At 34.6% G+C, this 27,081-nt stretch overlaps 1 protein-coding gene across 3 annotated transcripts in view; it reads left to right on the forward strand.

Moving 5' to 3' along the window:
- LOC128219911 (cadherin EGF LAG seven-pass G-type receptor 2-like) overlaps positions 1 to 27,081 on the forward strand; it is a 58,695-nt gene that overhangs the window by 26,099 nt on the left and 5,515 nt on the right. For 2 of the 3 annotated variants that reach the window (XM_052928074.1, XM_052928077.1), the window contains exons 2-12: positions 16,756 to 16,842; positions 17,311 to 17,379; positions 19,033 to 19,238; positions 20,105 to 20,194; positions 20,930 to 21,043; positions 21,366 to 21,467; positions 21,871 to 22,008; positions 22,544 to 22,625; positions 23,067 to 23,164; positions 23,610 to 23,783; positions 26,199 to 26,257. In XM_052928074.1, coding sequence (XP_052784034.1) covers positions 16,773 to 16,842; positions 17,311 to 17,379; positions 19,033 to 19,238; positions 20,105 to 20,194; positions 20,930 to 21,043; positions 21,366 to 21,467; positions 21,871 to 22,008; positions 22,544 to 22,625; positions 23,067 to 23,164; positions 23,610 to 23,783; positions 26,199 to 26,257 — 1,202 coding nt within the window. In that variant the 5' untranslated portion in view covers positions 16,756 to 16,772. Of the gene's footprint in view, positions 1 to 8,826; positions 9,304 to 16,755; positions 16,843 to 17,310; positions 17,380 to 19,032; positions 19,239 to 20,104; positions 20,195 to 20,929; positions 21,044 to 21,365; positions 21,468 to 21,870; positions 22,009 to 22,543; positions 22,626 to 23,066; positions 23,165 to 23,609; positions 23,784 to 26,198; positions 26,258 to 27,081 lie in introns of those variants that run through there. The other variant, XM_052928075.1, reaches the window with a different exon arrangement.

The raw sequence follows: 27,081 nt of genomic DNA on the forward strand, positions 1-27,081 counted from the left end.
TAGTCGCTTAAGATGATTTCGTTGTTTTCAACGTATACTGCATGGCTACCAAAGAGTCACATTAGACAGTTTATCTTATTCTCACTAAAGCCTCTGAATTGTAAACAACTGGATATGTTAAACTATACTAGTATTTCTTTGCTTACATTGCTAGCTGTACAGCTCTTTACTGGCCAAACTTCATTCAAACAAGTTTCTCCAAGTCTGTACTACATACACTGTTCTCTTTGACCTTGGCCAGCAGTGAAAATATATTCTGTCCAAAATAACTCGAAACAGTATGCCCTAGCTTGTTTACGTCGCCTTGCAATGTTCATTTTAAAAACGAACCTTCAAATAAGTTTGAGCTGTTTTTTTGTATGTTACTAACATAACATGTCATAATTGATCGAGTTCGAAGGTATAAAATGAGAAGGAGTTCTTAGAAATGAAATAGCAATTGTTAGCTGCTGATCGATGACAACCATGTTGAATGTATCAATTGTTTGTTAAAAAAGCTGGTAAGAGCTGAATGATCGATGGAACAGCCTTTGTGCCTGCATACATATGTTGCATATTGGTTTAAGATCCTTTACTATGAACACGAGCGCATTTAAAACCTTGAATATGGTGTCGGCCTGAAATGCATTTTCCTTCTTTGTTATATGTTAAATTACACCTGGCCCCAATTTCTCGAAACTTCTTAAGCTTAACAGGCTTAAGTCGCTTATTTCATTTAGCCAAAATACATACTAAGAATGGATTTTGATAAATGAAAAAATGGTTTATTCTGATTTTTCCTAAAATCCTATAATTTCTAAAAATTCTTCAAGAAGTAAATATAACACATTTTACAGAACAACAAAAATAGTGAGATTTGCTTAATCCTGTTATAAGGGACTAAACATGTTTCGAGAAATTGGGGCCTGTTTACCACTTGATTATGAATTTGCAAAAAAGATTACAGCTTTAACACTATATTCCCACAAATTATGAACACTTTGTCTGTTGATTTAACACCAGAAAACATATATCAAGATGTATTCGTTTTTTGCTATCATCATTTGTTAACAGTCACTATTTATAACCTCCATGTGAAACAGTCATCTCTAAATCTATCCACCCAAGAAAGAGGACCTGCGATGTATCATTCAAAACAACTTTAATGTCTTCAAATATGACATAAATCATGTGTAAACTTGAAAATACATTCAAGAATGTAATGAATACATCATCAAATGCTACCTATATGCGGAAAAATATTGTTTTTAAGAACTACCTGTACTAAATAACGACCCGGAAGCAGTTCGTTGTGTGCCGACACATAATTATAAAACTCTCAGTATGTCGTTGTTTCTATGTATTCAGCAGCTTTCCGACATGCCAGCTGTCAGTTTGCCCATGTTGTACCTGGAATTCATCTAAATGCGCACGAAATTTGACACGAGACATACTATCTTGTTTAGAATGAAGTTGATTTTGATTTATTTCTCAAAATATGCAATGAAATTCACATTATTAGAACATATTTATATAAAGTGCACGTATTCTCCCCACTACATGCAATAAATAAGATTTAATTTGAAAATAACTTGTTTCAAACATACAGTTCGACATTGCACAGGCAGATTATTTTTATTTCAATTAACCAAATAAAACCTTTTTAGACTAATTTGAAGTATATTGCCGAACTTAGCGTTGACACATGCACTATAGACGTATGTTTTTTACAAGTTGCTCTTACTGTATTGCGGCAAAGTAATTTGTAAAATCATGTTTTTGCATCGAACATAACAGAACAGGACAGAAAAGAAAAAAAAAACAGACGTGTTTTCAGACTTATACATAAATATAATAGTCTGGACGCATGAAACTATCTTATAAAATACAGAAGTAAAGTATTGTTATAAAAGGCATAACTATATGTTTGTATATTATACAATAAAATTGATTGCCAATTAGGTGAACATTTTAACGAGGATGGGTGAACCTGGGAATGCCGACGCTGAAAGTCGGAAGCATGTTTACGACCCACCACTGCAGTACAAATAGAATAAAGGCTTGAATTCATTATTCGGTTATTAACAGGTCTTTAAGAGATTAAATGGCCATCAGCCGGTCGTAAAGAGACAGAGACGGAATAGTTTAGCGAGCGTTTTTTGTGAAAGAAAAATAATTGGACAATGAATATGCAGCGGTAGATCTCATGACGAAGGGATTTGTTTCTCGTAATGATACATATCATGTATGCAATGCCTTTGAACCATCAAATCTTACTGAAATCATTGTATTCTCGATTTGTTTTTCATTGGATAATATTTCAGAGATATGTACAAAGCTTATAATAAAAACAGTATGACCAAACTGATTTGTTTCATCATAGTCGTTTGATATGAATAATTACTTTTCAATGTTATAACTTTATTCTTTAAAATACCCCGTTGGCTCGAACTCAAAGGGTCCGGCGAAAATACCTCGAGCCTCGGAAAATTCGAGCCAAGCGGTAATGCTTTCCATCATTTTAAAGAGATCAGTCTTTACATCCATTTCGAGCCAACGAGAAATTCGAGCTTAGCGAGTTCGAGCCAACGCGGTTCGACTGTACTGAACTATATTCTTGTTTCAATCATCTTTCCATCTTCACATTTTGTGAAATATGGATCATAAATATTTCATTTTATACATCATACAAACATCTTAAATGTAAACTTAAATGATTCAGAGGCTATTCATGCGATATAATCTTTGTAATGGGGGTACTTATTAATAAATATGTTTTGTGGTATATTTCAAATAGTATAACATAGGGGAAAGGGAGATATTATCTGAAAATGTCTAGAGTTTTGCGTCCTTTAAAATGGGATTAGGATAAAATTGTGTCCGGGTTTACAAGTTTAGATGGGACGGAAGGATTGACGGACTGATGGGAGATTTCGTGAAAGGTCATTCTGAATATCACACGGCTAACTTCGTCGATAGATGAAAAAAAAAAACAAATAATATTTAAATTAGTTTGTAGGACATTCTGCTTTTTGTTGAATGTAATGCAAAATAATAATTTTACAACACATCAATAAATGTTGTTGTTTTTCTGTCGAGATATCCACTGTCAGTCGACCCAAAACACAGTCCTGAATTGTCAGTTAAATCAAATGTCAAATCAAAGTAAATTGTATTAAATAAAACAAAAATTCATAAGCAGTTTCCCGAAAGTAATGCCTATCTCGAGCCCATATACAGACTTCTCGGTCGAAGACAAATACATGTACATATGCTATCAGTGATTTTTCTTGGAGCAATTTACTGCCTTCTCAAGGCTGTTTCTCCTTGTGAAAAAATGTTCATTTTTCCCCTCAAAATACTTTTCCCAAGTTGAAAATTGCAGAATACGTTAATGATTAAAAAAAAGCAATACATTTCTTGAAAAATAAACCCACATTCGACGAGACTTACTTTTTACAGCATAATGTATGCATACAAAAGTGAAAAGATGCATATTTTCTTTAATAATAGCTATTCTGGGCTGATTTTGTATTGTTCCCCAAAGTCGCCTTTTTCCCAATACGCAAGGCGCAGGCGGTGAAAACAATTCCTAAAAATCACTGGTTATGTTGTAAATTTGACACAAATTGTATACCATAGGTTTTACTCCTTTATCCACTGTAATCTTAAGAAAGATGGATTTTGGCTTGAAGCGACTATGTCCATCTAAAGTCAGGAGCTGTGAAAGGGTCATCGCCGTGATTACATTTACATTTACATTAGCGTGGCAATTATGTGCTGCGGGCCGAGCATGGTCCGGCTGGGTAAATCACTCGGAAAGGATGAGAAGGGAGGGAGTTAATTATCGAACTGCTTGGGCTGCTTACTGTTGTTCATGAAGCGATTCTTTAAGATCTAAAGATAAAGGAAAGGGCTCTTATTCGACAATGAATGGAGTGTATATACATGTATAGTTGCTCAAGATGATTCCGTTATTTTTAACGTATACGGAATACCAAAGAGTCCCAATGGCCAGTCTGTCTTTAACTTGTTACTGAAACCCCTCAATAGTAAACGACTGATTGGTTTAAAGGCCAGCCTGTCTTTAACTTGTTACTGAAACCCCTCAATAGTAAACGACTGATTGGTTTAATAATATTTATTTGCGTGTATGCATTTTCATCCATTTTTCCTCGGCATAATATCAGGTGTCAAGTTTTTTTCCTAGTCTAAAATCTTATGTAAGGCACAGTTTTCTCCGAGTCTATTCTCATGTCTTGAGTTTTATCCCGGCCTTAACTGGTATGTATAATTGTCTCCCGGCCTATACTGATGTTTAAAATTGTCTTCCGGGACTACAGAAAGGTTGGACTTGACCATAAGCTAAGCACTACCTCTTTGGCCTTGGCCATCAGTGAATAGCCAAGGTTAATACTATCTACTGTCAACCCCAAATGAGGCAAAATAATTATTTAAAAATGATTTGCGTGATTGATTACAGACACAGTTATGCTGGGTAAAGTGTGTGGGTGCCGAACTACTTTATAGTACTTATAGTTACACCAATAGTTCTTTATTTCCTTCCAGAACTGTTCATAAAACACTTAACTTCATGTATTCAAAACCTTACAGTAATTATTTCGCATCAATGCTGTAAATAGAACGACCGACCGTTTTACACATTTTATTGCTACTACGGACAAAAATAAAATCCCTAAATAAATTCCCCATTTTAATTAATATTGAAACGCTAATGACAACAATACATTTAATAAATCATAAATTGACACTTTAGAACATGTTGATTAAGAAAAAAATGGCCTGCAGAGTGCTGACAAAATTCATACTCTAGTACACTATATGTACATGTATATATTAATACGTGATGATTCGCGATCCGAACATAACCGAACATATCCGAAGATGCTGCGTTCATTGGAAAATATTGGCGATTGCCGAATGGCCGTTAATTGAAGGGTGTAATATACTAAAGTGACCCGATGTCATCTAAATTGTTTACGTTGCTTTTCCATTTTTAAACTAAATCCGAACCTTCGAAGAATGTTGAACAGGTTTTTTTTTGTATGTTAACATAACATGCCATACATGATTGAGTATGAAGCTATAAAATGAGTTCTAAGAAATAGAAAAAAAAATGTTCGCTTCTGATCGATTGGAACAGTATTGAATGTATCACTTGTTGAAAAGCATCTTTGACTAACCATTGTCTATATGCTGATGTTGTTTTATTTTATGTACTCGGAACACGAGGTCATTAAAACCATGTATTAAAACCTTCAATATATTAAACTCACAGTCTGACTTTGTTTAACTTTGAGATATACGAACTCGCGGTCAGCTTACCTATTTTGTAACTGACAATGACGTTATACTTTAAATAAAACCCCGAGCGATGCTAAACACAATAAAATCATGTCTGTTTTCATTGATTGGTCAAAAATAATGATATTACTTATCATGTATCTGTCGGTGTAGAATAAAAAGCCCCTCCCCCCATGTATATCACACTTGATGCATGAAATATGATATGAGACACCAATATTTGAACATTATAAAGTGCCCACCTTCTTTATGAATAGAATGGAATTGAAAACTTGTGCATTGATTTTTTGGTTACTTTCAATTAACAAAATAAATATTTGTCAGACTATTTTGAACAAGATAGTTGACTTATACAGTCGATACACACTCTCTAGACGTCAAACATTATTTATGAGCATTAACATTTTTCATTTTGAAGCTATTTAAACGAAAAAACAACAGCAAAAGTTCGTTTAGAATCCGCCGACATTTATTCCCCTTACTACATCCTTGCCGATCTGGATATAATTCTTGACGTGATGTCATGAAGCGAAATCAAACCCACATATATCTATCAGTATGTGCATGTATATATAATTCGATGATGATAATCCAATCTGCAGCCTCAGTTAACACATCATGTAATTGCATCTACAGTGTTTTTTCTAAACATAAGCGAAATAAAATCAGAATTTAAACGAGACGTGACGAACCTGAAAGATTGAGGCGGTGAGCAGTTTGTTTATTGTAGTTATGGCTCGCCTCGCCACTGCAGCACACACATTAATGCTTCAATTCATTCTACGATTATTAATAGGTCTTCAAGAGATTAAATGGCCTTTAGCCGCTCGTAAAGAGGCAGATACGGAGCATTTTACAGAGCCCACTCGTTGTTCAAAGAATGAAATAGGTGGACATTGAATATACACCTGCGTTTTGAGAAGCATGTCTTTCGAAAATTTACATACCATGTATCCTTCAAATCGCTACTCACAGAATAGATTCTTAATTGTGATTACATTTGATATTATTTGATAGTTATGTTCCAAGTTTAGCCAAATTTTAAAGTTCCCATTATATTCCACTATATTCGTGATGAAAACCGTCGACTCGCGATTTTTGTTTGTAATAACCACTTCAGTTTAATATTTACTCTATCAAATACTGACGTATTGTTTTGATTAAATACATCATCTTTCCATCCACACATTTTGTTGAATATGGACTTCAAAATTAATGTTTTATTAATGTTGATATAAATGATTTAGAAACTTTATATGCGATAAACGTTTAGAAATTATCTATAACGTCCATGACGTTTTTCTACTTCAAACAAAGAGAAAAAAATATCTAAAAATGTCTACCGTTTGGCATCATGTAAATGAAATTGGGATTCAATTGTGTCAGGGTTCAGAAGTTAAGATGTGATGGAAGGATGGAAGGATTAATGAGGTCAGAACATTCAAGTCTGAAATCACTCGACTAATTTCGTTGATGACCAGACAATCAGAACCTGACGGTAATGTCTCGGTCTCTCCGTAATATATATAGCCTGCTATAGGGTCTGCTGCGATTGTAGACGAACTTGCCGGGGATGGTAGAGTAGTAACGATTCTTGCTCAAATAAGAACAGTTTATTTGTAAATGTTTCTTTTTCTCTCAAGGTTTGAACCCAATGCAAGATCAGGAAAGGTTCCGTAATCTAGTGATCGATTATCTATTATCCCCTACTTTGTTCGGTTGGCCTTTCTTACGTATGTTTCATTTCAGTCGAAACTCGCTATCTCGAACTATGGTATCTCGATGTTCTTGTTCAGTCGAAGTTTGTTCGATGTTGTTTTTTTTAGATTAAGTTTTACACTTAGTATTTCTATTATATCCAATGTTCTGTATCAGGAAGTTTTTTTGAAGATCCAAGCAATTTCGGAATAGCGAATTGTGACTGCATTTCAAAAGTGCATTAATTCACAGATAAAATCTGGCACGTCAATAAGTATTATATTAATCTACAATACATATAAAGGAAGTTTTAAAGATTGTTGAAATATCATAATATTATCATTAAATATAATTAAAAGCAGCATACTCATTTCGTTTTTTTTTATATTGTCACTAAATAGTTAACATTTGAATCATTTATCAACCTATTGAAATGATAAGATGGGTTTGTTTTCACTAGACAGGTTTGTTTCGCCCTTTTTGGTAATTATATGTACGGACTGTGGGAACTGTTCACGACAATGTATGGCTGTCGTAACCTAAGACGAATCAAACCCTTCCGGATATTTTCAGACTTCAGGTGCTTATTATTAATGGTTGAAATGCGAAAACTCTGATTTGATATTTGTTATGCAATCTGCACGATGATGTAAGATTGTCGGTAGGGTTTTTGGCTCTTGAGCTATTACTTCAAATTGTTACACCATAATGTGCAAGGTTTTTAATTACCAACTCAGCCGTTTCTGAAAATATAAAGATTTTTACGACTTCCACGAAGTGCCGATTTACTCAGATTTCAGCTAGCATTCTTATAATTCTTTGCACAAATTGGCAGAACAATATGGAACATTGTAACTGTCTTCTATTTTTTTTCAAAATCCTATTTTCTCACATTGTCTAACAGGGGAAATAACTTGTTGAAGTTGAGTCGTGTTTGAGGAGTGCACTATTTTGTCCAATTATCGTGTTATTATCTTACAGTGTGATCTTGTTCAAACGGAATGTGGTTATGCCAAACCGTATTGTTGTCTTCTTAAGATTTGATATTGACTTGTTATTTCGTCTAAATAATATGTGATCTTGTCAATTGAGTGTGATAGTACGTGCAAAACACTGTTATGACAAAGTGGCGTGGTAACTTGTCCATATAACGTGCTTATATGAACAAGTTGCCACGAATCCTTGGCAAACTTTTTGACATAACCGCACTCCGTTTGAACAAGATCACACTTCCATGTTTAATGAATAAACAGTTCGAAATATAACAGCATTAGACAGTTACGGTGTTCTGTTCTGTTCTGTTCATTTAACAATTTTTCTTCCAAGGTTGTTATCAGATTGCAACAGTTTACCTAAAGGAATTTACATTCAAGATGCAACATAATTAGTACCTTCTTTTAAGAACCTTTCCGAAGGCAACAACACCCGATAATTTGTCAAACAGGGCAGGAGTACCGCGAAATTGAATAACATTAAACCAATACCTCTCCTTATAGGATTCCATCGTGCTTTTGTCCAAAAAATGATTTATTATTGATTACTGGTTATCAAGATCGATCAGCGTGATACTCTATTATACTGCGACACCGTAGGTAGAACCGGCATGCCGTCAGAGTTTATTAATTCCCAATGTCTATAAGATTACTTCTGACTGAAAGGGTCGAAACTCCACGGTATAAGGTCAAATATAAATAAAGAAATGTTGACTATGTGCGATCACAATGTTATACCAGTTCGATTGAATGGGATTCAGTGATGTAATGAAATTGCTGGTGATGGTCTACTGATTTCGCTAATACGAAATTGCTTCTGCTTTATACATACAGCAAACTGTCTGAATGCGCTTACAGGTTCGGTTTAAACGCAAAGGAACGATGCATATTAGGCTTGTAAAATATTGCGAATATTGTGGTGAATATTGTAAGCAGTAATTTGGTCTTAAAATTGTGTTTTCTCATGGATATAAAGTTACATCAAAGACGTTTATTTCGAGGGGATATACTGAAATTGGTATTATTTGTGTAGGATTGAAGTTTCAAAATAAATATTGGTTTGGACAGCACCGCTATATAAGATTTAATGGCTATTAATAAAATTGGGTTTATTTTCGTATATTAGCTTTAGTTCATTTGTGAAATGGAATAATGAAAAAAGAGGCCAATGAATTCTACAAATCGTCTCAGAATATTTGATTAACTGTCTTTTGTGATTGAAAGATAGACATCTTCGTGGATTAAGAGAACTTGCGGAGGTTATTTTGTGTTTGAACTTTCTCGGAGTTAAATATACACTATAATATAGGTAAGTTTTCTGGTTTTGACTTAATATTTTAACATCATAATCCAGGTTTACACTTTTGTTTTTTTGACATGTCATTGATACTCAGTTCTACCTTATTCCCTTTATATTGGCTTGTTAAATTATTAAAATGTATTTGCCAAATAAAATCTTAAAGGGACTCGCTCAAGTTTTTTTTTTGTAAAATGCACTTTTTGAATGACGATATAAAATGTGGCAAATCATTAGGAGTGTTAAAACTAAGATACTGGCTGCTGGAGCCCTTTTAAAATGTTGATTTATGCTCAAATATTGTCTTTGAAGTCCACCACTTAGAATAGCGTAAGTAACTCGATTAAACAAAAGGTTTAAAGCTTAAGTTACCCTCCTGTTTTGTGGGCGGGTGGTTTTGTTGTCAGTCTTCTATTTTTTCCTTGACTGTACCGGCGTTGTTTCACACTTTACTTAAACCAGAATATTTGTTGAACCCTAAGTGTACATTTTCTGCAATTTCGGTATCAAAGAGTAAACTAGTTATAGTATAAGTGTTTTCAGATGCATTTCAAGGAAAAACGGTTGCAAAACATGAGCGAGTCCCTTTAAGAAAACTGAAGATGTTACCATAATCTTGATCAGCACGGACATGATTTGAAACTTAACAGACATTGAATCTTTTCTGAAAGATTTGATCGCATTTTGAGAATCAAAAATAAGTATTCTTCAACTTCTATTCGATTTAATCAATTTTAAGTAACACTTATTATGGGGAAGGAGAGTGAGTAATCTCATTTGCCTGTTATACAACATACACGTCGATATAACGAACGAGGGAGAATTAAACGAAATGTGAACTCATATAATATATCATTATGCTCCCGATTGTGTTCAATCACCATTTTGTTGAATCATGACTACCTTAAAGAGGCACGATATAGGTGATGCCATTTTTTTTTATTTTTCATTTTAAAGCATTATCATGTTTAACTCATTTGTATTTTATGATAACACAACAACAATTATTTGATAAAATAAAGAAATATAAGCTTTCATAAATGTGTTGTTTTGTTTAAATAACAGCTACGTGGCCACATTTTCCCCAGCTATAAAACGCGCCAAAATATCGATTAAACTTTTCATCTGTACACAAATCATATGCTTTTTTGGTTGTAATCATTTTAGTTAAATGAGCTAAACATGATAATTCATTTAAATACTTTTTTATGTTTTTGCATCAATCTATATTGTCCGCCTTTAATATTAAATGTGAGACTGTAAAATGTTTCATTACACATAATAAATACACATGTTTAGTGCTGAAAGCCACTTCTGGAATGAATGCTGAATCTTAAACCAATTGCGAACCATCTTATAACAATTAATGAACCTTGGACATTATATATCGTAACGATGATGAATGATCTTAAATGATCAGTTAATTTCTTGATGAATTTCACATCTAAAATAATATCTTCACTATTCTATATATGAATTCAAGTTCATCAAATTCAATATCGAGAAAATATTGAAAATTTATATACGTGTACTATACCAGAAGACATATTTTGTTAAAATATGAACATAACTACCTAGTGAACTATGGTTAAATATTAAGTGAGGCTCAATACTGGTTAACACCAGTGAAAATGAATGTGGTTTTAGCTTATATAAGTCGACCATCAATATCTTATTCTTGTACGTGTAGAATAAAGGGTTTTAGCGATAATTTTACGTTGTAAAGTCTGTAATGATAGTTATAATTCAATTAATGTAGATTTCCGTTTTATCTTATAAACCTATGCTTATTTCTGGAAAGTTAAATGCATAATATGTTTATTTCTATAAAACCACATACCTTTACAGATGCATGGAACATACAACCGTGTGTTGAATCTTAGTGAATTTAAAGGTCGATCATAGACGCATTCAGTTGTTGCATTGGTGTGAATAAAGGAAACTTCAACCAGTATATAAACCGCATCTGATACAATGTGCGACCCATTATTAGAATGAATGTAATATTTGCTTCATCTAATGCCTACAGTGCGACCAATTACAAGATTGTAACCATCTCATGCTAAATTCGACCCATTATTAGAATGTAATAATAACTGTATATCCGACCAAGTGCGACCAATTTTAAGAATGTAATATTTACATCTACCCATCATAAGAATGTATATTATTTACTTCTACCCATCATAAGAATGTAATATTTACTTCTACCCATCATAAGAATGTATAATATTTACTTCTACCCATCATAAGAATGTATATTATTTACTTCTACCCATCATAAGAATGTAATATTTACTTCTACCCATCATAAGAATGTATAATATTTACTTCTACCCATCATAAGAATGTAATGTTTACTTCTACCCATCATAAGAATGTAATGTTTACTTCTACCCATCATAAGAATGTAATATTTACTTCTACCCATCATAAGAATGTAATATTTACTTCTACCCATCATAAGAATGTAATGTTTACTTCTACCCATCATAAGAATGTAATGTTTACTTCTACCCATCATAAGAATGTAATATTTACTTCTACCCATCATAAGAATGTATAATATTTACTTCTACCCATCATAAGAATGTAATGTTTACTTCTTCCCATCATAAGAATGTAATGTTTACTTCTACCCATCATAAGAATGTAATATTGACTGCCATCATAATAATGTAATGTTTACTTCTACCCATCATAAGAATGTAATGTTTACTTCTACCCATCATAAGAATGTAATGTTTACTTCTACCCATCATAAGAATGTAATGTTTACTTCTACCCATCATAAGAATGTAATGTTTACTTCTACCCATCATAAGAATGTAATATTTACTTCTACCCATCATAAGAATGTAATATTTACTTCTACCCATCATAAGAATGTATAATATTTACTTCTACCCATCATAAGAATGTAATGTTTACTTCTTCCCATCATAAGAATGTAATGTTTACTTCTACCCATCATAAGAATTTAATATTTACTTCTACTCATCATAAGAATGTAATGTTTACTTCTACCCATCATAAGAATGTAATATTTACTTCTACCCATCATAAGAATGTAATATTTACTTCTACCCATCATAAGAATGTTATGTTTACTTCTACCCATCATAAGAATGTAATATTTACTTCTACCCATCATAAGAATGTAATCGTAAGAATGTAATGTTTGCCCCATCTTATAGATAACACGCTAGCCCAACACTCTTAAAAGACAAACGTCATGATGGACACAACAACCCGTGGCGATTCTATTCAGCCTCTTTGTCCGTATTTACACTTTGTTATCACTGGTCATTGAAATGACCACGGCTTACCCTTACAAAACCACCGTCTTAAACCACTGACCACAAATAGTCATCAGATAAAATGGTCATTTTGGTGTTATCTTTGAATATTTATCGGCTAATGTCTATATTTTTCTTGTTTACAAATGATATTTGTTTTCACTGACGAAATGGTCAAAAAGTAAGAAGATGGTGTTATAGATACATAGGGAATGTGTGCATTGTTGTATTCAATTGGACTTAAGTTGGTAGTTAAATAATATTTAAAGTATTGTTTGGTGAGGTAAACCCTCTAGCTAAGTACCGTTTTACTATCTATTATGTTTACATGTTATTCTTTATCAATGTCAATTTTTCAGATATATTACAAATATTGTTTTAATTATAATACCATTAAATCTGTATAAATGAATGGAAACCCCCACAATTATTCTTTTCAATGATAGATAAAGCCATGATCATTATTGAGGGTGTTCAAGCGCACGCATCACCAAATGAATGGGGTCACCGGTAGGATTCGCATTAAGAAAGTCACTGACGAAAACCGCCGCCAGATTTCCATTTATTCATTGATCGGTCTTATAAAACTTTTAACATTTTGTTAAACTTAATGTTTAACCTTTTCACTTTCAGAAGCATAAAAGATTCAGTTTCATGACCAATACCAGCCGCCTATAACGAACGGTTCTATAGCTTTTAGTGTCGAAATGTTTTCACCTAGTCGCATTTTATTCCCTTTGGATGTTCTGGTCGACTTTTGGGCTCACACATTAGTTTGAAAATAAAATGAAATTGTTCAAATAAATATGACGTATTATTTTTTTCTGAATGTTATCTATGGGATCTCCAGTAAACAGATTCAAAGGAGAACACGACTTCGAAAATAGCTCTGGTCACTTCTTTTTGTCTATTATACGAGGACGTAAAAACGAACAAAAAATCAAAGAAAATGATGATAAATAAATGTATGTTACATGTAGCCAAGCCGTGAAGTGATCACAAAATGACGTTGATGTGCTTTATTTATACGATAATTCTCGCATTCATGAACTGTTAACGTCGTTTCCACTAGCTTTCTGTACAGCACAGTAAATCGTTGAAAAGTAATGAAAATAGTAAAGATGTTGTTGTTTTTCCAAATGCTACAAATTTGCAGATGAAATACAACACATAGCAGAGATTAACCAGACAGACATGTACACTCGATGGGTTGTTTGTGTGATTGAAGTATTTTAGTATTTTTGTAACTCCAGCTACCATAACACGTCCAATGAATTATTAATTGTGATCTGCAAATAAACATGCCCCAAATATCTAACGAAAGGCTGCGTAAATTTACAGCTCTTGGCATGAAAGTATAATCACAATTTCCCACTCAATAAAAAACCACTTTTCTGTTATGAAATACAGCCGCGGTAGCTTCATGCGTGACACCAGAAGTGCGCATTCTATGGCGTACAATTACTAGTAACTAAAAGCCAAGGTTGTGGATTACGATCATCAGCAAAGTTATAATAATGAAGTATAATAAGGAAAGAAATGAAACTAATTTGTCATGTCTGAATTACATAATTATGGACCATTTACTGAGCGGAAATATGAGGAAACGCAAATGAAAGAAAGAGGAAGAAAAATGATAAAAACAAAACACAAACAAGAGAAAAACAAACAAATCCTTTACAATCAACATAAATATTTAAGTGACACTCGTATTTAAAATCAATACATACACAAGTCTAACAATTTTGGGTGATAAATCTTAACTTTCTTACTATATCATGCATTTATGGAAATCAAATATTAATTACTGATAACAGAATTGTAACCGTGTATTAAATAGTTGAAAACGCAGACATATTAAATGACTGGTGGGTCTTAAAATATTTAAAGTGATCATCTGTCGTCTCATAATGTAGAAATAACGTATTTTCTGCACAAGTTTTCTATATAAACCAGTATCCTTCATAAGAGCCATTGTTTTCGATTTTTGTTCATCCTTTTCGGTAAATTAAAACAGTTGAATTAATTGTGGTACATCTTATTTTGGGGGTATAAGTACATCTTTAACTCCATTTATAAGCTGGGAACTATTTCATTACGCATTTCTGCTTTTAATGCGGATTGGTGAGGGTTTTTTGTCGTACATTGAACTTTATATTAAGAAGGATTATCTGTACTTAAGTGTAGGGATTAAATATGCCTATCCTTTTTATTCATTTTGAAATATGTGAAATATACTGACGGTTTTTGAAAACGTGCCTTTTCATTCTATTTCCATACTATTTAAATGTTATCGAAGATCTACACTGTCAATTAATCATCGTTCACTCGACACATCTCACGTCCCATATTTGTATACGCTTCACATAACTGAATTAATTATGCAAATTTCGGACAATTTTGAATGAAATGTCAAGAAATATAACTCGTGTATTTTAAAAGCAAATGTCGCTTGTAGGATTATCTTTCTTGTCAATTCGAGACCATATCTTGATATCTTTAATGAGGGCTGATGTTCGATGCTGCTGCACCTTACGGGTGTGTTTTCTATTAAAAATATTATACGTTGATTTATATGCTTCATTCTGTGTGTTTACCGGTGGATAAGACAAAACCTATATTCGTCATGATTATTTTCTTGTACTGATACGTAGAATATGGCCCCCCCCCCTTCCATCGTCCAAGTTTACTATTAATTCAATATAGGAGAAAAAAGTAACAAAATACACCCAAAATGCGCCACTTCGGATAAGAAATTTTAAAAAAATTCTTGTTGGAGTACCCTCTACACCCTTGCCAACATTTTAAACCAAATGAAGTTATATTCTGAGGCAGTCAAAAGGTTGCGCCCCTAGTTGCGCCCCCTCTAACGTCAAATCCTGGATCCGCCCCTGTGTATACACCAGAAAACGCTTCTATGTGCGTGCTAGAACACAAAACATCCATGGGAGCATGCGCAAGCACCCACTTCCGGAAAATCGGGCCTACTATTTCTCAAAAAGTCTTAAGCATAACAAACTAATTTGCTTATTTCTTTAAGCCAAATTTCTTACTTCATCTCGATTTTTCTAAATTAAAATTAGTTTATCGTTATAATGCTGAGGATGCATTCCTTTTAAAAATGTAAACATTACAAAACAAATACCATAGCAAACAAGGTGGCCTAGTTTTATCCTGTTATTAACGACTAGATGTTTCGAGAAAATTGGGCATTGCAATTTTGTTTTGCATCGACTATGTTTTTAACTCTCCAGTCGGTTTAAATCATATTTGAAAACCTTCACTGCTAAGAAGTAATTCAAGATTGAACTGACAAGCTGAAATATATGTATATCATTCTTCTGGTAATGGTTCAGCCATAGAGTCTCTTGCCGTTGGCACCAGACTGTATAAGATCTATATACACAACTAGATACATATTGAAAGAGATGCAATTTAATGCAACGTCAGCAAAGATAAACCTTCGAAAGTATTTTCTGTCTGCTTCTTTTTGTACAGTCACTTTAAGATTCAAGGAAAGTTTCGTGTGCACACCTCGTAATAGAAGTATTTTAGATAGCCAGTCTAACGGCCTTTATGCCTGTCCTTTGCCCACCAGCTTACCAGAAATGCTCCTACCCGTGTTTTCATATGTCGAGGCAGGATAACGGGTGTGGGTAATATGCTGTTCATTTGAATTGTTCTGATCATTATTCTCTAACAGCTCAACAAGGTACGATCACCGTAAACAAGAAATTGTTTAAACCATATCAGTGCTAATGACATATTTTTGTACACTACGTTGAGTGCCAAGGGCCTATTTTTTGTATACTACATTAAGTGCCTGTTTATCCCAATTTAGGGTTGCGTATTTTAAGTTCTAAATCATATAAACGGCCAAATTACCTTGGGAACCGTTACTTTATTTCGGTTATTTTATCGTCTGCTACGTCATACCTGCTCGTGCCAAGATGCACATGGCGTCATTTCGTTTTGCGCAGCAGCGGTAGTGAAAATCACATGACGTGCTGAACATTTACTTGTTCAAAACGTCTGGCTGTATAGTAGTAGATGGTATTTGGACTTTGACATAAGAACCGCTCGCAGGAATAGGGGACGTACGAGTGCAGTGTATCAAGATGTCAATGTTGTTGTATTATAAGGATTTATTTGTTTGTATTTTCAGATATATAACCAGGCAACATGAAGCTCCCCTTCCTCGTGTCGACATTTGTTTACCTGTCATCCTTGTATCCGATAAGTTCTCAACAAAGTAAGTAATTAAACATACACACGTTTATTTAAGAAACTGCAACAACGTGAAATAACAAAGTGCGAACGATGAACTTGTCGATAGATATGACTTTACTTTGACTCCTCCCCGAGAGTATTGTTTTTTCTTAGAGAATGCTTTTGCAAAATGCAATTAAAATAATCATTGTTACAAAATGTTTTCTTATTTTATAATTCTCAATGTCCTTTTTTACAATTTCTCATTAGTTTGGTGTATTCAGAATTTTTTATAGAAGCTTGTCTAGAAGCTTGTCTAGAAGCTTGACTCTCACGCAGTAAATTTTTTAGCCTCTTCAGGTTCTCGTGGCGTTACGAAAGGTCAAACACGCTATGGTTGCTACTAGGAAACATGTTTGAAGTGATACATGTCAGCGAACAACTGACTTACTATCACTGAGAATCAGTATTAACTTTAACTAAATTTAAGAGTATTTTCAAACTATTTCAGAGCTTTGTCAGACAGACCAGGGATCTACAGAAGTGTTCATATCAGACGTCATGGAAAACACGGAACCAGGTAAAGAAAGTCTAGTACAATTAATAAGTAACGTTACGCGTACTTGTGGACTACTTTTTGTGCTCTACGTTATCAACTACAATAGCACGTGGGAATTTTTCTAGGAGAGTATCAGCGAGTCTCAAATAAAAGATCTAAATGAAATTTTGCGAGCGACTTAAATCTGACTACAACGTGTGCACGTATTATTAGTTACACTTTTAGAAGCTGGGGGGTGAGTGGGCGGGGGGGGGAGGTATGTGATATACACATCCAATGGTTTCATACCATGCGAGAGCGAAGCTATAACTCTAGGTGACATACAGTGCTATCAAAAAACCTTAAACCTTGCGGCTATGCGGTTGTATATTCCAATTAGCCATTATCATGAAATCCGCGTACGTCTAGAAGTTGAGGCTATATAATTAGTGTCTGGCAATTTCAAAGACCATAGAATGTTTGGCAGGGGTATTAACGTTTATTCGCAACAAAAACTGGCATTCAGGTGAATACCAACTGTATTTTTATATTCTTATTTGCATTCCATGTGTTCTGGTATACATGTGTGAAAAGAGGAAAACATCAACAATAGCAACAAAACAACAACAATTACAATAGCAACATCATCAACAAAAACAATTACAACTACAACAGCAACAACAACAATAGCAACAACAACAATAGCAACAAGCAACAAAATAACATTCTAATAAGCATATTATTAACAAAAGAATGTGTGGTTAGTTTTTAATTTTTACCTCTTGTATTTATCAACGGTAAATAAAGCGCCCTTGAAGGAGTTCAGTGTTTAAAATATTTCCAAAAATCATTGCGACAGAAATCAATATTTATTGAAATTTGGAAATGCAGTTAAGGGCATGTAATTTGGGAAAAACGGCTAATGTTCAGGAAGTTTTTAAGTCAACCTACCGGGACTCGGATATTTTTAATCCACACCCGCTACACTCCCCACATCCCACTTTAGCATTTTACGCCCATCCAGGCACTGTTCGTGTGTCCTGAAACCAGTAAAGTAATTCTTGAGGGGAAATAGCGCACCTTGGGGGACTCAAATCCGCGGCTACATGACCTCTAGAACGGCGCCAAACCGACATAGCGGTTATTGACCACTACGCCTAATTGGCATTTCAATGGTCATAACTTAAAGCTGTACTCTCACAGATATACCGTTTGACAACTTTTTTGTCTTGAAACGAGCCAATCTTTGCGAAAAATGCATGGAACCCAGTTATACGAGACTGCTGACAAAAAATTAGATCGCAGATTTTTCAAAAATATATGTTTTATGCATATTTCTTAAACCATTCCCATAAAGCATTAATTTTCGAACGGAAATATGAAAACCTGAGATCTGACCTGTTGTCAGCAATCTTTTGTCATTGGCTAGCAGATATTTACGCAAAAAAATGCTCTTTCCAAGACAAAGGATAAAAAAGTTGTAAAAACGGTATGTCTGTGAGAGTGCAGCTTTAAGGTTCACAATTGCATCTTAGGTCGATACAATGACATGAACTATTTCTATAGACGAGGTTCTATTTGCAACCGCATAACTTTTGGTAAACACTAAAGTAACCTTTCAGAGTAACAACAGTCTGTAAGCTACTTATATTCTATCGATGCATGCTATTTAATCCCGTTCTGTTACATTTCTAGGTGAAGTAATCGGTTACGTTAATATCACGGGAACCGAGTCTGAAATCAACCTGGTAACCCACCCTGACTTCAACAGTTCTTTCTTTATATTCGACCCTGCCTCCCGTAACGTTACATTGGTGGGAGAACTTGACACGGACGAAGGAAAGGACTACTTACTGAGACTCGTTCTGAAGTGTACTATCTTGGCCGTTCCATCAGACTCGGTGAGTTGCCTTTACGATGCCATATTATCCTTTAACCCTTTGTTGACCAACGGATCCAACTATGCAACCTTTAGGGTCAGACGTCTCGTCCTTTCATGGTCAGTTTACTCGTACACAAATAATCCGTTGCCGCAAACCCTACTGACTGGTGACCTCGTACCCCCCCTGTCTGACGAATTACCTTGTAACTTCATTGTCAGTTGCTGAAAACTCTACTGACGATTTCCCTTCCACTGTCAGGTACCGCACACCCTACTGACTAGCGACCTCGTACCACCACTCTCAATTGCCGCAAACCTTACTTAAGAGATATATTGTACCATCATTGTCGGTCACCGCAAACAATACTGACGAGTTTCCTTGCACCATCATTGTCGGTCACTGCAAACCCTACTGACGAGTTACCTTGTACCATCATTGTCAGTTGCCGCAAACTCTACTGACGAGTTACCTTGTACCATCATTGTCAGTTGTCACAAACCCTACTGACGAGTTACCTTGTACCATCATTGTCAGTTGCCGCAAACTCTACTGACGAGTTACCTTGTACCATCATTGTCAGTTACCACAAACCCTACGGACGAGTTAGCTTGTACCACCATTGTCAGTTCGCGCCAAATGTTATTGCCAGTCAACTCGTTACATCATTGTCTGTTACGGAAAGCTTTATGACTAGTTTTTTGTACCGTCATTGTCAGTTGCGGCCATGGTAAGTTACTGAGAACTCTAATGGTTAATTGCTGTGAATCTTGTAATATTGTAAGTTAGTTACTTTGGACCCTTATTGTCAGTTCCCCTAACAGGTTTTTGAATTTCAAGGACCTCTGGTAACCCATCTATTCATGAAAGCGTTTCTATGGTTACAGTTCCAGATCAACGTGCGTGTGTTGGTGACAGACTACAACGACCGTGCACCGGAATTCTCAAGGCCACAATACCAAGTCTCCGTCCCAGAGGTACGTTTCGGAGTTTATTTACGTTTCTACAACTACATCACGTGGATAAACATCAACAGATATGTATCCACTTATCCATTGTCATTCTCTACAGGGTTTCGTAAAACCTTCATAAGCCTTATATACATTTACTGTAACATATGTCTAGTATAAGACTAACACATGAGTAATTGCTGAAAGTTACATTCATCAGAACGTGAAAGATGATCATGTTTAAATATAAGGATAAAATTTTGACCGACGGTTTCCTCATAATGCTGAGTTAATACAAACTAAGAACCATTAATCAACCAGTCGCTGTCGCTCCCTTGAAGAAATCGCTTATTTTGTAATTCATGAACTTTAACGTTTACTTATTTAGCTGTAGTTTAAATAAATTTGAACAAACTTTTTAAGTCTAAAATACATGTTACCGAAAAAGCTTTGTGAAGTTAGCTAAACATACAAACATAAAAAATGGACATTCAAATATCACGATTTGCAACGTAGCGGCGCGTATTTGTATTAACAGTGGTGTGTTATGTAAACATCAGAATAAATAAGAAATAGAACCACGGTGCGTGTGACATCAACAAGTAATTAATGAATCTTGTATGCGCACATTATGATTTCGCGAATGAACAAAAAGGAGGAAATATGAACAAGCTTTTGTAGTTTTGTATCCTCCTTTTTATTTTTTATTTTACCTTTTTAAATTTTGACATGATTTATCGGATGTTATTTTCTCTTTTATAGGACTCGCTCGTGAACACGATCATCTATTCGGAAACGGTCGCCACCGACAAGGACCGGCAATATGACGGAAACAGCCGAGTGTCTTACCGGATAGCCAACACAACGAAATATTCGGTATGTCTATAATACGACAAAAGTTGATTATTTACGAATACAATGTTGCATCTGAATAATTACTAACATTTAAGCAAGGCTTTGAGCCAAAAATAATCTCAGAAAACTTCATCATTAGTTAAACGCAAATGCACAATGTTAGTGGTTTCATTCTTTCTGTACATCGTAGTAAAGCCTCCCGTTGATTCTTGTTCCAAGATCCTTCAATACGTTCATAATTATACATGTCATCTTTGGGCTGAAATAAACCTTAACGTCGCAAGTGAGTACATTGTTTAATTAATCATATGGCTCCCAACAATAATTTCCACGTATTTTGCAGAACTACTTCAAGATGGACGTTCCCACGAAGCCGGACATCAGACTGGCAAGAGAGCTGGACTTTGAGACCGTACAGACCATGGAAGTACACATTGTTGCCATGGTAAGCGTGTATATCTCACATATGAGGATGTGGGTTCCATTTCGACAAGGAGCATGTTCTCTTGGCCCCTTAAAAAGTATCTCAGAACTATTTTGCTCTAGGGGAAAGAGCTTGAAAATGTTTCTTTTTTGCGAATAATAGGGCTGAACTTTAAAAAATAGTATATGAAGTAAGATATATCAACGTGTTTTGTTAAAACAAATTCGACTTCAAACAATGAAGCCAAAACTAAGTTTAAGAAATGTTTAAGACAATCATTCAACTTTATTGAAATAAGCGAGGTATGTGTGTGTGTGTGTGTTTATAATATTGCATAATCGTCGATGAATTATTGTCTGCGTCTTCAGTAACATTTATACAGTATATACCAACTTCTTGAAGCCCTTTTCATTTCACCTTGCAGGACAACCCTAGCCCTGGTCGCGGGCCGGTGCTGACGTCAACGGCGACGTTAACGGTGCACGTCACCGATACGGACGACCAAAATCCCGTATTCACGCGTACCGCCTACAAGGGTGTTATTAAGGAGGATGCAGCGAAGGTATATGGGCTTACCGGGCTCGGTGTTTTAGTATCTTTTGAATATACTTTTATCCAAATAACGTAGTTGAGCCTTCTACCCGCCTTGCACCAACCAACTGGCATATTCAACATGTAGAACATAGATATAGTTTCATACAGTCGCAGGTCTATATAATATTACCTGTATATCATATGTTGAGGTTATCTAGTGGTATGGGTGTCTGCCTCGTGTCAAAATGGTGTCGGGTTCAAGCCCCACCAAGGCCACTAGTTTGCAGTCTCTGAACATAGACAAACGTAACTAGGGAATTTAATCGGGTGTGGAATGTCCTGTTTTATTCCCGATTATTACTCTCATGAACTAAGGGGTAGTTTTTTTTAAACTTTTGATAATAAAGTTTCGTCTGAATATTATTTTCACACTAAAAATTGTCGAATTACTACAATAGGGTCGGTGTAAAATATAAGGGTATGTTTGGAAAACGGAAACCAACCCTTTTGTCACGTCTAAACTAATGTGGTATAAACTATAACGTTTTCATCATATCCCCCAGGACACGGTCGTGACGGTGACGCCCAAGATACAAGCCTATGATCCAGACACCATGAACGCCACAATTGTATACAGGATTCTAGGTAATTTGCAGTGTACATCTTACATTATATATCTTATAATACATTATAAGCTATACATATTTAATTCAATGTAACTTAGCCATGTATGTATTGCGAAATCTGACTCTATTCAGTCATCTTCTTACCGTAGTGTAAAATTTAAATAGAATGGCGTAGATCGTTATTTATTGTTGTAAAGTGGTTCATTTTGATTTCTAGGTAAAGATGTATTTGCTACTAAGATTATACTTCCAGGTGTGGGAAATTTTTCGTGTAGCGCGTAGATCGTACATCAATAAAAATATAAATGAATTGCTCTATCTGGATCTTAGATCGTCAATGAAATGTTAACGTTCTATGAATGAGGCTCTTGAAATTTTATAAATGTGTTTAATATTTTATGTGTTATAAAACGTTTGACATATAAACAGTTGGAAGCATTTCACTACATTTCTTCTGCAGATCCGTACGAGTTATTCGAGATAAATGAGATAACGGCAGAAGTACGTAACGTCAAAACGCTATATGTTGACGTGCCCACACTCACCGTTGTTGTGCTGGTAGGTCTACTTTCCACCATATATCAATAACTTCTTATAGATTTACGTTTATTCAACAAACACCCCACTTTCTCAACGTTTTCAAAAATAAATGGCGACAAAACTATTGAAAGAAAACGAAACAAATGCCAACCACAAATCCTTTATCATTGTATTTTTCGTATAATGGAATAGGTATTTCACGATTTCTTAAAAATAAGCATTTCGTTAAACCATAAGCCAAATTCTTCGATAAAATCAGTTGGCCATTTAATTATGTTAAAGTATATATCCCACAATGCGTTGAGTGTAACAAAGCGGATCCGTGACCCTTTGTAATCGTTGCACCAAGCCAGAGAGTCAGTTTTCCATTTACTGGTATTCGAACATTGCCGCTTTGACTATATATCGTTAGATGGTACCTTTAAAGAACAACTGAACTTTTTCTAACTCTCCGCCCCTACAGGCCATACAAGCCGACAACCTCGAGCGTCAGTGGTTTTCGATGCTTACCATCAGCATCACCGAGGCAAACATCAACGCCCCACGCTTCAGCTCTGACGTCTACAACGTCACGAAGACGGAGCTTGAGCCCGTGGGTAACGCGTTGGTTGCAACTACCGCCACCGATATAGACTTTGTAAGTTGTTTCGTGTGATGTTGTGTGTGTGCTATTTATTTCAAATGCTGTATGGATAATTAAATGTAGACTTCATATTTGTTTAAAGGTTCAGTGTTACAAAAAAAAAAGAGAAATTGATAATGTTCCAAAACTGGGTTGAACGTGGCATAAATGGGGATTCTGGCAAGATCAGTTACCGCCCGAATTTTATTTTAGTATCGTTCTGAAAATTAAAGCCCGGGTGGTAAATTAAGTGTCCGGAATGTTGGAAACTGCGTTTTTATCATTTAAATCTTAATTAAAAATCCTTCTCTGCACCATGCACCATGCACGCGAAACTTAAAAACGAGATTGTAAAATACAAGTACAGCAGTTAAACATAAGACTTGTACTTGACTCTTGGAACCTTATTTTCGTATGTAAAAATACACTTTACTGGCAATCGATTTCAATTTAGTAAAACAAAATACACGTTTAAATTACAAATAATAATTTTAATATTTAAATGTTTATGAACTACTTCAACTGACGTGCCGGCATACATCCGAGGATGTCGGTAAAAAATAGCCGATGTGTTCCGAATTTATGTAGTCTACGCTTGTAAAAATGTCGCACATCCACGCTTTATTCGTTGCAAAGCATGCTTAGTCGTCCTTTGTTTTGTATTGTTGTATATGTGCTTATTTGTGTAGCTGGTTAAGTTAATTCAGTAGAGATTGTAGGCTACAACTGTGTTGCATCACAAAAATGTTTTTCCCATTGAGTATTAGCCGTAAAAATGAGTTATTGACTAATGGCAGTTCAATCTCTTTTATTAATTTAGTTCACCCTTTCCTTGGACCAACTTTTATGTGATGCAATGCTCCCTTTACAAAGAGACGTGATTGTTACGTGTTGAGTTATGATTTTGTTTGTCCTCTCGGGTTGTTATGTTCAGCAGTTTTGAATTGAAACCTATAATAGATGTATTTGGATTATTGATCATCCCCTAAACTTTAAACGATTATATCAAACCGTGTTTTCGAATTGTTCGAGAATATGTAAATTATCTTTTCTACTTATATGCACCGCCTCAAGAGGACAACCTATGTGTTGTTTATATTTTATTTCTTATGTTTATTTCTAACACACAACATTGATTTCATGGTCTTTTCCAGAAAACGATAACGGTATGGTCACGCTTAGAGTAACTGTTTACTGTTTTCAGCCTATTCTATCAACATTTTGTTCTACTAACCTACTTCCATATTTTCAAAATGCTTTAGAATGCTTTAAACTTTTTCTCATGTTCATATAACATCACACAGAGAGAACAATGGGGGCTGTTTTTCCCAGTTCGTGTTTAAGAACGGACAATAATGGGAACTTCCGGAACATGGTAGAGCGAACATGCGTACTCGCGTCGCCACATTATCGTCCTTTATGCTTCCGGTAGTCATACGAAAAATTGTATCGAGACAAGTATTACAGCTTTTCCCCCATGTGGTGGGTTTTCGCAGTTTCGCCCTTTTGTCAAAAATGTGAAACATAAATTGGAAGAAATTAGCCACCATGAACTGGTAACACCTCATAATATAACGTCACTTAAAGACGACAATAATATATGCAGTCAATCAATATCACTTAAACTTTATTAATATCACTCAAAGACGGTATTATCACATTAAGACAAGTAATATCACACAAAGATAAGTAATATCACATAAAGATAAGTAATATCACATAAAGACAAGTAATATCACATTAAGACAAGTAATATCACATAAAGATAAGTAATATCACATACATTCAATGGATTTTGTATAAAAACGAGGGACATCACACAATGACAAGCACATATAACATCACTTCTAAAGTCAAGAAATAACCCTCAATATGAGTATAGCATATACAACGAGCTTCACCTGTACTTTTATGATCCGATTTTTATTATTTGTACTTTTCTTATACATTTCTTTTCATCCCCATTAGCCATTGTTTCCTCTGTAGAAATTCCGGTAGTTTGACCAATTTCACTCATATTTTGTAAATATAATTTAATAAATCCGATGTTAAAATGCCCCAGTTCATAACTACATAAATAATATGGCTTACTTTTGAAATGCTTAGTATGCATTCTAGTATTATATTTGCATTAATATTTCGCCTAATTAAGGTATCAGCCAGGCGCTTTTCATATTATTATATATTTGTCTTTACTTAAAAAAACTAACACTTTCACATTAAAAAACAAACGTGGTAGCCTTAATGTAACATAAGTAAGAACAAGTATTATAGAAACTGGCATAATCTGTGTTACATAGTTTATTTGTTTAGATGTATGTACATTTGTTCAGACCTACTTCCTGTAGAACACGTGCTTATAGAAAACATGTAATCGTACTCTTTTCTTAAATGCTTGCATTTAATATGGATTGTAAACTATGTTTTCAGGGGACAGTTATACAGTACGCCATAGTGAACCAGACACCCAGTTTCTCTATTAACGACAAGTAAGTGTTCGAAACACAGGCCCTAATTTCTCAAATCATCTTAAGTACCTTAAAACAAAATTAAGTTGAGCTAATTATTTTTGTTTTGGTATAGTTTGTGCTATATTTACATTCTTAAGAGTTTTTTTTACCTTTTCTTAAGAAATTATCTTTATGATATTTTCGACTTTTTATCAAGTACAATCTAGATTAAGTAGGAAGATTAGCTTAATAAAGTAAGCTACCTAAGCTTGCTACGATTTAGAACTTTCGAGAAAGGACATGGTCCTTCAACGCAATTCAACTAAACTAAACTCAAAAATTGCTACAAAGTAGAAGTGCATTGAAATTTCTATGGTATACGGTGTTAAAATCCTTTTACCAAATCAATACTGCAGTTAGTTATGTAAAAACACCAAGAGAAAATTAGTATAATAATTGTTTCAGTCTATGGAACAATTAATAAAGTAACTTGTTCAATACAGTTGCATTTACATAATAGATGACTAAAGCTTACGTGTTGTCAGAAGGACGTTTTGCCTGTATCTTTCATGGTTCTATAATGTTCATGTAAACCATATATATAATCGCGGGGTTAATTCCAATAGGTAGCACAATTTTCTGTATTGTAATGTCGTGTGGTTGCTTCTGACATTTACTACACGTAATATCATCACCAAGTACAAACGTCATTGAGTCTTATGTTAGTTCACTTTCATTTCACTATTGACATTGCAGTGTATGCTAACATGCTAAAAAGTCCTTCCATAAATGAAGAAAAGGTTAAGCAGGTTGGAGTAAACCTGATTTTAAAAAAAGAAAAAAAAGGCTTGTCACAATGCAAA

Source organism: Mya arenaria, chromosome 15 (assembly GCF_026914265.1).
Source record: "Mya arenaria isolate MELC-2E11 chromosome 15, ASM2691426v1".
NCBI classification, from domain to species: Eukaryota; Metazoa; Mollusca; class Bivalvia; order Myida; family Myidae; genus Mya; species Mya arenaria.